The 13,538-nt window shown below is 35.8% G+C and overlaps 2 protein-coding genes across 2 annotated transcripts; both read right to left on the bottom strand.

The window, feature by feature from the left end:
• Nucleotides 1-392: 392 nt before the first annotated feature.
• Nucleotides 393-6,552, bottom strand: LOC123872581 (sodium channel protein Nach-like). Its single transcript, XM_045916935.1, has 9 exons — nucleotides 6,390-6,552; nucleotides 5,256-5,459; nucleotides 4,689-4,967; nucleotides 4,271-4,352; nucleotides 3,394-3,479; nucleotides 2,616-2,815; nucleotides 1,748-1,913; nucleotides 1,251-1,360; nucleotides 393-585 (listed from the first exon to the last, which is right to left on the bottom strand). The coding sequence occupies exons 1-9, from the start codon at nucleotides 6,494-6,496 to the stop codon at nucleotides 437-439; spliced, it is 1,383 nt and encodes a 460-aa protein (XP_045772891.1). The 5' UTR covers nucleotides 6,497-6,552; the 3' UTR covers nucleotides 393-436.
• Nucleotides 6,553-8,057: 1,505 nt separating this feature from the next.
• LOC123872506 lies at nucleotides 8,058-12,447 on the bottom strand. Its single transcript, XM_045916827.1, has 3 exons — nucleotides 12,289-12,447; nucleotides 9,846-10,051; nucleotides 8,058-8,652 (listed from the first exon to the last, which is right to left on the bottom strand). Exons 2-3 carry the CDS (start codon nucleotides 10,044-10,046, stop codon nucleotides 8,464-8,466), a joined length of 390 nt encoding a protein of 129 aa, XP_045772783.1. The 5' UTR covers nucleotides 10,047-10,051; nucleotides 12,289-12,447; the 3' UTR covers nucleotides 8,058-8,463.
• Between the last annotated feature and the right edge of the window lie 1,091 nt (nucleotides 12,448-13,538).

The following is a 13,538-nucleotide window of genomic DNA, read 5'->3' as shown; positions in this document are numbered from 1 at the left end:
TTCATGGACTGGTGTTGTAGGCTGGTACTTGATTATCACCAAATCAAAATCTGCTCATGAAATATTTATCTACCCGAATTGGAGCAACCCAGCCAAGAAACAACGAAACTAAACTGAATTCCTAATCTGTTCGCACACTAAAAGGTGGTTTCGAAGTAATTCTGATTTTCTTGTTCCACTATAAGGCACGAAATACTAAAACGAAATACCTACAGTGCCAAATTTCATGATTCTAGGTCAACGGGAAGTACCCTATAGGTTTCTTGACAGACGCGACGGACGGACGGACGGATGGACGGACGGACGGACAGACAGACAGACGGACAGACAGACAGACAGACAGACAACAAAGTGATCCTATTAGGGTACCGTTTTTCCTTTTGAAGTACGGAACCCTAAAAGGCACGACTTTGCTTTTGGTTTATCTGCTTACGTATCAGTTTCTAATTCGGTGCACACTGTTGTTTTGTTTACGCTTTTCGATCCAGACGTTGTTGATAAGGCGAACGGTGAAAAAGAAAATTAATTCAACAAAGCTGAGCAAACTGGCTCCGACAAACAAACCAGCCGCACCACCCAGTGATACTGAAATTAAAATAAATAAATATAAGTACTTAGTTAGGTAGGAAATATGAGTCTCTTTCATCAGTTTCAGCTTTCATTAAAATTCAATAAAGGATTTTATTTATTTTAATATAGAAGCCAAAATAGATTTAATTTAATTCGAGTTCTATAACCAGGGACTCGGAGTCATTAAAATAATTTAATCTACCTAACTCCTATAATGAATGTACCATAGGTAGGTAGTACCTACCTACATTCATTATAGGAGTTAGGTTACTAGTAGGTTATTAGTAGTAATTAGGTACCTACTAGGTACGTTAAACTACAATTAATCATTTGAAGTTTAGTTATGACACTACTGAGTAGTACAACAGCAATATAGGTACGAATATACATAGGTAGATAGTTGCATTAGAGGGACGGACACGCTACTTTTTCTCCTATAAAATCAAAGAATTTCCACGGGATTTTCCAAAACGTAAAACCAGTTGGAAGAAGTCTGGTGCATCATCTTTTTGTATACAGGTTAGTTAGTTCAGAAAAATAAAATGTTCCCTCGGGATTTTTCAAAAACTAAATCCACGCGGACAAAGTCGCGGGCATCATCTGGTATTATAATATTTGTAATTTGGTGCAAGTCTTGTTTTTATAATGATTTCAAACTAAGTACCTAAGTAAGTACTTACCAACCAAATCAAGACGACTTCTGACTACGTTTCTCTTGAATCTTTCAGTCGGTAAGTATGCAAGTATGATTTCAACGTAGGATACTTCCTTTGAACTTTCCTTTTGTAGTCTAAAATACATGAAAAACTACGGGGTAAATAATTCCTATTAACTCTACCTAAAAGTTCACATGGGGTTATAAGCATGCCTACGGAACCCTACAGTATGCGTGTTTGACACACACTTGACCAGTTTTTCATTTCTATCCCACTAAGTAATTAGGTACGTTATTATGACAGACGTTAACGTAAACTATAGTTACCTACTATTCGTATGGATCCTCAAATTACCTACTCAATAGATATTGCTACGCCATTATTGATTTTCTAGGAAAAGAAAATGTCTCCTACGATGCTACCACACATTAGATTGGTGCCTATTTGTGTCTTATTGGATTTGCTCACAGACTGTCGAAGCTAAAATAAAAGACTTTAATATAATATAACATCGTACATACGGCAAGGCCACATCTTCGATAACATTAATTTCAGTTTCGTTACAAGACGGTAGACAGTCGCACACAAGGCCCGGCCGTTGTGCCCACTGAGGCTTGAGGGCAGTCAGATAGGCGGAGTTGTCGTGAAGACACCCCATGCCTGTTATGTTGCAATGTTCCTCTTCAGCTGAAATGCCACGTACGAGTATGTTAAGCTCAAATTCCGTAATCTGAATATTGCTGACTGACTGACTGACTGACTGATTTATTAACGCACAGCTCTAACCACGACGGGATCGGGGTGAAAGGCAGGTATCTATGATGTAGGCATCTGCTAAAAAATGGATGGTAAAATAGGGGGTTGAAATTTGTATGAAAGTTTTAAAGTTATAATGAGGTAAGGTTATAAATTTAAATGAGGTAATTTCTTCATTTTCAATCGGAAGTCTAATTTCCGCAAATTCTTCTTTCTTCTAAAAATCTCCAGGGGGTTAAATGGTAGATGGAAGTTAGTATGAAAGTCCATCATTTCCCACGGTGCTTACAAATATCTATAAAATTTGGGATTTCTACTAAAAATAAAGAAAAAGGTGTTTCAGAATTTTAAGAAATTCTAAGAGATAGGAAAGGAAAATGGACTGGTTAAATTTTAGGAGCTCTTACATAAATAAATTTCCACATAAATGAAATGCCAGATCTTACTACACAACAGCACTATGCCGTGTAGGCTTCTTAGGCTGCCTTTCCGCCAGGGACGTGCAATAAGGATGCGAGGACTTTGTTTCATAGCTTTTACCTTTTTCTAAGATAAGTTCGGAGAAGAAAGACGTTGAAGTGTTTTGCTTAGTGGTTAAAAAAATATAGGTTAAAAATAATTTTAAATTATTACTAGCTCCGACCATAAAGTGGTCATTGCATTGGCAGGTTTTCAACTGGGCCAGTTTTCGGCAGCGAATAATGCAGGCGCTGTAGGAGTACTGGGGGTAAAGACCATCTTCGTTCTCATGGTGGAACCGGCAGACTCGCTGCTCCAGAGTCGTCTGCCCCACTAGGGGGTGGTTCTCAATGTTTTTTACATTAAGTTCTCGACTGGAAATAAGCAAATTTTCTGTAGGTATTATTTTCACACTCATACTATAAAGCGGAAAGTTTGTATGTGTGTGTGTATGCTTGTTACTCCTTCACGCAAAAACTACTGAACGGATTAGGCTGGGAATGGAGATTATAGCCTGGATTAGCACATGGGCTACTTTTTATCCCGGAAAATTATTGGCATACCTACCTACCATACCTAGTTATAGCTAATATAATATTAATATAAAAGTTTTGATCCCAAAAAACATTAGGGTTCGATCGGGATATGGGATCAAATTTTTTATCGATGTCACTTCATTACTCCATCATAGAACCGATTTTGTAATTTTTTTAAGTTAACCAATATTTTGAGATAAACTAACTAATGGTCCTTTTGACCAACCTCTCTAGAAAAAGTATTTTTGACTGTTTTTTTTTTGCAGTGATTTTAACCGCATAAGAGTTTTGTCTGTATTAACACGAAATCTGTTACGTACCTACCTAGTTACTTATTAACCTAATATAAATATAAAATAATAAATATATGTATATGTAACTAGGTACATGGTAGGTACTTAGTTATTAATACTTACCGGTATAGTTTCCCCATCAACACTTGTAGAGTTGACGATACTAAAGTCGCGATGTTTGGAACCTCATCTTCTCCCAGTGTGTATACCTTAAAAATACCCCAATAAAAGTTACGAATAAATTGTATCTACGTGACTACCAATTCATCACACTTCACACTAATATTATAAAGGCGAAAGTTTGTATGTGTGTGTGTGTGTGTGTGTGTGTGTATGTATGTTTGTTACTCCTTCACGCAAAAACTACTGGACGGATTTGGCTGAAATTTGGAATGGAGATAGATAATATCCTGGATTAGCACATAGGCTACTTTTTATCCCGGAAAATCAAAGAGTTCCCTCGGGATTTCGAAAAACCTAAACCACGCGGGCGAAGTCGCGGGTATCTGCTAGTACAAAGATAAATATGAATAATTATCATCAATCCATCGCCAGCTCACTACTGAGCACGGATCTCTTTTCAGAATAAGAAAGGTTTGACCAAGTGCAGATTGGCAGCCTTCACTCATCTATGAGAATATAACGGAGAACCCTCAGGCATGCAGGTTTCCTCAAGATATTTACCTTCAGCGTTAAAGCTAGTGATATTTAATAACCTAAAAACGCCCATAGCTAAACTTTAACTAAAATTTAAAGGTGCCCCGGATCGAACCTCGGACCCTTCGTGAGAACGACATTCCAGCCACTAGGGTTAGGCTGTCTTTGCTTTTAAAATAGTAAAAAACCTGTCTCTATCTGTAGTACCTAGGTACTACCTATAGTACCTACTATAGTCATTGTCGGACCTTGGATAGATAAGGTCCTACAGTGATGACTGACAAAAACTATACTCTAGTACTGCTTGTCTAGTTAGACTTTACTAAAAAAGAAAAAAACATACCATTGAAGAACGCAATAATTTGAATCGTAGAACTCCACGTTTGTGTTTGACATTGTTCACCATTGGATATGGTTTTGGATTTCTAGAAAAAGAATAAAGAAGGATGTTTTTTAAACTTTCAAAGAATGAAACAGTAAAAGCATCGTATCTAACTAGGCTCGTAATATAAATGCAAAAGCGTCTTAATTGTTTGATTATTTATTGGTTTGTCCTTCAATCACACCGTAACGGAGCAAGGGGTCGACGTAATTTTTCTGCATGGAATTCTTTGCATGCGGAAAAGACCTGGAGAGTACATAAGCTACTTTATATCCCGAAAAATCAAAGAGTTCCCACCAGACTTTTAAAAACCTAAATCCATGTGGACAAAGTCGCGGGCATCAGCTAGTTTGTAATAGTTCGTGATACTACCACTTACTTAGTTTGAATAGAGTTGATGATGTAGCAAAGTCCCATATCAGTTTCTATTGGTTGGAAATATTCACAGCAATCAAATTCTTTGTTGTTGTAAGAACAGTTGGCTATAACCTTAGGACAAGGGCTGAGTATAAACGAGGCATAGTAGCTGTAGTTTGAGAGGGGGCAAAGCGGATCGCGATTTTCTCGGAGACAATATTTGACTAGACTAAAGGCTCGGCCGCGAAAATAGATGATTTCTTTAATTACGTCATCAAACTTGGCGATACTCTTAAAGAATCTGCAACAAATTCATACAATATTGACAATGCGTATTTTTATAGATGCAACCCACATTCAGGCAACCTCTTCTAATATAGGTGAGGGTGCAGCGGTCCACTAGCGCCGAACGGGCAAAGAACCGCAAATATAAATAGCTCGGTGGGAGCTTTATATTTCCTTCGGGTACGTAATTCTAAAAATGACCTTAGCGTCCTCGCCCCACGAGCCCATGGTTTCCAGTTTCCATTCCAAAAAGGCATAAATATGAAATTACTTTTTATTTTTGTCATATTAGGTAGGTACTTACTTGTTTTCAATATCATAAATTTGGAATTTATTGCTTTTGGCTTCTAGATTGCAAACGGCAACAGATGGAACTCTGGTTTCCCAATCGAGGTAAGTTGTTTCCACACCGAAGCTGATGGGACTCTTGACGAATGCCTCCCAGGCTGAGCTTATAAGGAGAGCCGAGCCATACCACGATAGAATTACAAGAACTGCCCATAACAATCTGCTCGAATATAAAGATAGATAGGTACTTAAAAAATAGGTAAAAACATTGTAATTTTTTTTTTGTTATATAAGTCTAACCACAAATTCACGGTTTTCGGATTCAGGACAAACATGATTCTAGGTCAACGGGAAGTACCCTATAGATTTTCGTGACAGACACGACAGACGGACAGACAGACGACAAAGTGATCCTATAAGGGTTCCTTTTTTTTTAAACTCCCTAACTCCTTTGAACTCTAAAAATTAAGGAATCGCACCATTCTGTCCACCTAATGTCTTCCAATGTGTCATGATTTTCCAAATAATAGTATGTTGTTATGATTTTAAAATTGAGGGTGTGTGATTTGGCTTAAATAATTTATTGTTTTGGTCAAATCACATACTTTTTTACAATTACTTGTAGCTTGGAGAGAATCTCATTGGACGGATTTTTAAAACGATCTCATTGGTCAATTCATTGTTTCGGTATGATTTTAACATTGAGGGTGTGATTTGACTAAATAATTTATTGTTTGAGTCAGATCAGATACTTTTTATAAAATTGCAGGAATCTCATTGGATAGAATTTTAAGAGGATCTCATTGGTCAATTCAGTATTTCGTTAGGATTAGAAAAATGAGAGTGTGTGATTTGACGTAAATAATTTGTTGTTTCAGTCAAATCACATACTTGTTTTTACAACTGCATTGAATTTTAGAAAGAATCTCATTGGGTGGAATTTTAAAAGGTTCCCATTGGTCAATTCAGCTGCGCCTGCCAGTGCGCGGTCACCATTGTCTAATGTCTAGCTCCTTGCTATGACTTCAGAGGTATCGCAGGGAGCCGCTGGATTCAGGCGGCGCAAGACCGTGGTGTGTGGAAGTCCCCACAAGAGACATATGCCCAGCAGTGGACGTCTATCGGTTAATCATAATGATGATGATCCTACCTTTCTATCCAGTGTTTGGTGTCATCAGCAATAAAACGAGCCCCGGCAAAGGTGCACGTGGCGCAATAATCTTTCACATGAGCTTTACATGAAAATTTAGAAGGCATTCTTATCGTTCACCCCTTTTCAACATTTAAATAACTGCAATTCGAGCTAGCAAAAGTAATGAGTAACAAATTGTACTTCTTTAATATCTACAAAACTAAATCATAGTAATGCTGCAATGACGTGTAACAAAATTGTGGGTATTGTGCAAGCACTTTTAATATTTAATGAGATAATTGTAGCATTAGGCAATAGTGGTATATATCGTGAGTATTTAGCATTTACTGTTTTTTATCATTATCGCGTTAAAAGTTTATAATAAGCAATTATGTACTTTCATGTAAAATAAGTGTCCTGCAGGCTGCAGCCTGCAAGTGACCTTGCTGCCAACGTATGAAACTACGGCAGCAATTAATTATTAATCTGTCGATAAGTTACTTAGCGAGAGTGACGTTGTTAATTTTCAAAAAAGCCCTAACTTTGGACGCTAAGGCTCGGTATCCACTCAAGCAGAGAGGAGAGATGTGTTCAGTCGATGAATCATATAAGATGTCGTAAAAAAATTGTCACGTCATCTTTTAAAAATCTGATTGGTTGACCGTATCCACACCTCTCCGCTCCGCTTAGGCTAAGTAACCTATCGACAGATTCAGATAGGATTCATTATAATATAATTATGCATTAATTTCGGGCATTTATAGGCTTGTAACTTCCCTTGCTAAACAATAGCTATTTTTTTTTCTCATCAATATAGGTAAACGAAGATAAGTATAAATAAAGTGTTTATTAATTTTGTAAAATATTTATTTAAACCACCTATCAGGATTTATTAAATTTTCTACATATCCTGCTAGATTTATTTTTAGGTAATATTAAACTATATACACATGCTAAACAATAGCTATTTTTTTTTCTCATCAATATAGGTAAACGAAGATAAGTATAAATAAAGTGTTTATTAATTTTGTAAAATATTTATTTAAACCACCTATCACGATTTATTAAATTTTCTACATATCCTGCTAGATTTATTTTTAGGTAATATTAAACTATATACACATGCTATTTTATTCGTAAAATCGTTTTGTTGGCACAAGTAAAATCTTAATTTCAGCATATTAACAATATGGTATCTATCTACATGGGGTTAGAGGTATATAATATTATGTGTGACCAGCTAAAATCACTTGTTTGTCTGAGTATGTCCCACTAGTTTTGGACCCATCCGGGGGCTTTTGGGTTCAATGGGCCCCTGCTCGAGACGTGGCGCACCACGTGGGTTAAGCGGGCGTTAAGTTTAAAACCGGTCATACATTATACAAGGTGTAACCAGAACGCTAGTAAAAATAAAGACAGGGACTGAAGATTACTGGTAATACCACCAAAAAAACGCGAAAAAATTAATAAAAAAATCCTATATTTTTTAAAAGTTCACAATATACTGCAAATAAAACATCTGACTGACGCTAGAGGTCAACGAACGTTACGTAAATAGGCCACTCGGGGTCAGTGCCACATCATAGTTGGGGCAGTTTTGAAAAATACTAAATCACTAAAACTACAAAATATGGCAAATGGTTATTGGTATTGAATTGTGTTTAGGTAGTATAATAATAACCCTAAAATTTTACTAGCGTTCTGGTTACACATATATTTATAATGAATATCACCTGCGATTTAAACGCTTAAATGTTGTTGGACATCAATTCACGTACATAACTATATTATAAGGCTATTTATCTAATATTTATTCTATTTATCTAATATTTACATAACATTATCTTACTTTTTATGATACAATTCGTAGGTAAGTACCACTAAGGATCAGTTGCATGTCAGAGACTTAACCGTTAACAGTGTAGTTATAGAGATACATCAAGTAGTAAAGTACAAATTATTACATGTGCAATCAAATTTGCTTTTTTTTAAATGTTCTTTAACTTAAGGTTTCCTGTCTAACTGTAATTTTAATCGCCTGAAGTGAAACTGGCCCTAAGTAATATAAGTTACCTACAATTTACTTTTCATTTCACAAATACTGTAAAGCGTCCGAATTAAATACAAAAGGCGAGTCGTGACTGGGAGGATAATCGTGTGGACTGTGTGGATGTTTGGGCGGCGACTGATTTCTCAAGTGCTGGCGCCCGATGAAGCCAGCGTGCGTCAGGATATTGTAGATCTCTCGCCGCGGCACGCTGTCTGCCTCACGTTCAAATACCTTGAAAAATATTCAAACTTAATAAGTAGACATTGGAATATACATGTTATGTATCTCCGTGAAATTGTAAATACCGTTAGATTATAATCTAACAGAATCAATCTCGTAAGATTGTAAACTATCGACAATTTACAATCTCACGAGTTATTCTGTTAGATTATAATCTAACGGTACCTATTTAGTTACAATTTCACGGTGACATAATGCACTATCAAAATACCAAAATTTTGCCCCTTAAGATGGCCTAATTCTTTGTCCAAGGTAGGTAGACATTGGAATATACATGTTATGTATCTCCGTGAAATTGTAAATACCGTTAGATTATAATCTAACAGAATCAATCTCGTAAGATTGTAAACTATCGACAATTTACAATCTCACGAGTTATTCTGTTAGATTATAATCTAACGGTACCTATTTAGTTACAATTTCACGGTGACATAATGCACTATCAAAATACCAAAATTTTGCCCCTTAAGATGGCCTAATTCTTTGTCCAAGGTAGTTGCCTGCTCTTGGGTCCCCGGTTGACTTGATAAATAAGCTATCGAGTATAGCTAGTAGGTGCACGATTTTCAGTTTTCTTTATCAGAAGTTTTCAGTAAAGTATCCTTGCTCAACTTACGAGTAAATATCCAGAACCATCTGTTCAAACTAATTTAGTACGACAAGAGATGTTCAGGCTATTAAATTAGAGAATACTAGTATCTTAGATACAGAATCCTTCTGTATTTAGACTTTAACTTATCTCTAGATAGAGAAGGATCATTCGGAAAGACGTTTTAAAATAAATAGCGACTCTTGTTAGGAAATAATAACGAGCAATTCAGCTTGCACAGCTTAAAATTAAATATCTTTTTATCCTATAAACTCTAATCTCTTATCATTCTTTCTCGTAATAGAGTTAAAGGCAAAAAGAATATAAATACAACACGTAGGTACATTATTCTGATGAGTGTATGATTATTTTGGAACTTAAAACGTTGTTCTTTAGGCACCTCAGTACAGAGGGTTTATTTTATTTGAAGTTAACATATTTTACTTGGTGCTTAGTCTTAGGGTCTAAAAGTTATTTTGGTGAGTATTTAAATTGTACCCATAGAGTTATACAGCCGTCGAAGGGGTGCTTCTTGTCGAGTTGAGTGAGCCTACTTGAATACACATCGAAAATTAGGCACCTCAAGATGACTTACCGGGCTTTCTCCGTGATGAAGAAGACTGGTTAATTGTAAAGCATGGAGCAGATGTGGGTTGCGTAGAGCAGGACTCCTTTGTTCTGGTGGAAGAAGGTCCTCTGCATGGCGGACGGCCACAACAGCAGGGTGTGGAGGTGGAATACAGATCACTGTCGCTGCGCTTGCAAGGACTATAAAAATGGATATCCTGTGCTTCATATTGTCTGTAATAACGTAAAATATAGGTATTAATTAAAATGAGGTTTTAAAAGTGCCTAAGTAGATAGATAGGTAGGTACATATATATCTATTATTCTGTCCGTCTAAGTGTGTTATTTGAAATCATCGAATTTTGATTATGATTTGAAGGATAATACCTACCTATATCTACTTACCTACCTACCGGTTACCTACCTACCTATAGGTAATACCTACCTACTTATTAATATTTAAGATTCATTACATAAAGGCAATGATCAGATTTAAAAAAAAGTCAGTTCATCATCAGTTTATTATAGGAATTTACTTTAATCGGTCGATACAGGGATCGTTCTTAGGTAAGTATGATTAAGTAGGTATATTTAATAAATATACCTACTTAGTTAAAACACGAACACTAATCTTAGTTAAAACACGAAGTTAGAGTCTAATTATTCATTTATTTTGTTTTATTTAAAGTAGTTAATGTGCACATATTATTGTGAAGGTTACTTTCGCTCGTTATTATATCTACTTTGAGCAAGGTTAGGTACTCTTTGTGTTTTAAGCTAGTATTTAAGTATATCTATTTCGTTCTATGCTCTTATTTTTGACTAGTGGGCCCGCCCCAGCTTCGCACGGGGAGCCTATCTACTCCAAATACAAAATATGGGTATGAATGAATGGTCCTATTAGAATCTACCTACTGAAAAACAAGCCTCGTGAAATGCTCTGAATACAATCAAACCCGTATTAAATTGCACTGAAAAATTTAGGCACGTTCCAATTTTTTTTTACCGTAACCAACCCTGTTACCTACTAATAGGGAAGAAATGAAATTTTAATGTATTGTATGTTATAAATATTATGTATTCCGGTTAAAAGAGTCTACTTTTTAATAAGCTATTAAGTATAATGATCGCGATCGTTTTACTGTTACCCACCCGTTGAGGAGTTCCGTCCTCCGAAACTGTTCATCAAATCTTCACCAAACTTATATGGTACCAATTTGACAGTACAATCTTTGTAAAGAAAAAAAGATTATGAAAATCGGTTCAAATTTGACGGAGTTATGGAGTAAAATCGATAATTTTTTTTATCCCGTATCCAGAAGATTCCTTAATTTTTTCGGGATACAAACTACCCTATGTGTTAACCCGGAGTATCAGCTACCACTGTATCAAATTTCATTTAAATCCGTTCAGTAGTTTTCGCGTGATGCACGCACGTACAGACAGACAGACAAAAATTCCAAAAAAAAATTGTTCCAAAAAATCGATAATAATATTTCCTCCGATAAAAAATTTCAAAATATATTTAATGTACAGAAATCGTCCAGTTACAGTTTTATTATATAAGTATAGAAATAGATAAGTAGGTGGTATAAAATACTTAGATTATTTTATGAGCTTATTATTTAGGCCAAATCTGGCGAATGGCGAACAGATTTTATCGTAATATCTGATGATCTAGACATTAGCATAGTTCACGAATTAGTTCAAGATCATCAAGGTAAGACGACAGATACAGTGTAACGATCTCTGATTGAGTACTCCTTCATTTTCATTTATTTAATTTCAATAAGAAATATTATTGGTTTCTTCCAAGGTTTCTTCGTGCTTATCTGAGCACTGAACATTCCTCTATCATTAGCTATCATTAATACAAAGTATGTGGTTAGTTGTGGTAGGTAATAAAAATGAAAATATAAATAAAATCACTACAGAAAGTTTTTATACTACGTACTAGTGTAATATTGTCACTATTGCCCAAAACCCATTGTTGCAGGAAGAATACTATACTTTCAGCCTATCTCGACCATTTCGATTGGGCATTCAGACGAAGCGATAGCAGAAATGGCCACAACTCTGATTTTTAAAATTGCTTAATTTATTTAGTTTGTTACAATTAAAATAGATACTCGTAAATAGGACTATGAACTAAGAAGAAAATTCCTAATTTTTTGAGAATATCTAGTACAAAGGAAATAATATTTTTACGCCTTAGATGGCCAATTTAAGACGGTTTGAGTATAACGACTCTATATTAACGACTCTACAGATACAGTTTATTTGAATAAAAAAAAATTATACTATTGTGTCTACATCTAGGTACGTACGCAGTAAATTCATTAAAATAGTTATAATTAGAATTCTAAATCTAAACAACTACTTTGGTTTATCTTAGGTATACTAATTTGATAGAGATTCCTAGCCTAGCTGTTTATTTGAATGAAAATGATATTAACTTGAAATAAACTTACCGCTTTTAAGTTTAACAATCCGTTAAATGCACAATATCCTTTTGTCACCCGACACAAACACAGCACGTTAAATTAAAAGTGGACCACTATTTTCGTATGTAGTTCAACAGTCCGATCGAGACACGGCCAGCAAATGGTCAACGGCAAGATAGCCTGTGCCAAGAGAGTGGGTACACCCTCCCACCGAACTACTGATGTAACATAAGCCAAGAACCTTCCAAAGTGTGATGTTCCAAAGATCTTGACCTCCTCTGTAATTCAAATAAACATTAAGGGCAATGTACCTCAATACTATATTAGTTAGTACCTATTACCGTCAAACATTGATTTTGGAAATCGAAAGTTTATTAACCAATCAAGTACTTAGGTAAATTGATATTCGGTCGTGTTAAACAATTAGCAAATATCACTTCCTACGGTGAAGGAAAACATCGTGAGGAAACCTTCATGCCTGAGGATCCTCCATAATGTTCTCAAAGATTTTTTTTATTCCATTACCCGATAGCCCTTGACTGCAATTTCACCTGATGGTAAGATAAGGGTGGGCTATCTTGGAAGATACTTGGAAGTCGTATGGCATATATGTGAAGTAGATATGTCATTCCGCACTGGGTCAGCGTGGCAGACTATGACCTAAATCCTTTTCGTTCCGAGAGAAGACCCATGTTTAGTAGTGGGTCGGCGCGATGGGCTGATCATGACATGATAATGAACAGCTAACAGTGTAAATAGGTAAGTGTGAGCTTCCCGAGTTACGACGGTAAAAAGAGGAAGGTCCCACTAAATCGACCCATCCAATAACTGACTTAGATCACCGTTGCTTAAAAAGCCCAATCACTGTCGCAATTAGAAAAAAAATCTAGGTAGGTAGGTGTTACAATATTAATGATATATCTAAAAACGGGTTATGACGGCATTATCTACTAGCTAGTAAAATCACATGACTGCCATTAGTCTAATAACCCAGAATCCGATGTCACAAAAGTTGCATCATTGTTTTTTTTTAATTTAATCATCTATAAAACATGCGCAAGTTTTACATTTGTGAAATTGTGATATCGAAACTACTTACTATTTGTATGTCATTTTATACGATCTCTGGTAGCTCGCACTGATGCAAATAATAAATAGACTAAAAGCCCGCGAGGGCTAGACCTTCGTTAGGTATTTTATAAAAGTTGCAAGTTTCTCTCCAAACGGCGCCCAACACAGGAAAAAATAATCAGTGACTATGAAGTTTGGATCATGGT

This window comes from Maniola jurtina, chromosome 15 (genome assembly GCF_905333055.1).
Source record: "Maniola jurtina chromosome 15, ilManJurt1.1, whole genome shotgun sequence".
Taxonomy (NCBI): domain Eukaryota; kingdom Metazoa; phylum Arthropoda; class Insecta; order Lepidoptera; family Nymphalidae; genus Maniola; species Maniola jurtina.
The sequence above is the reverse complement of the archived record's forward strand: the minus strand, read 5'-3'. Positions and strand labels throughout refer to the sequence as shown.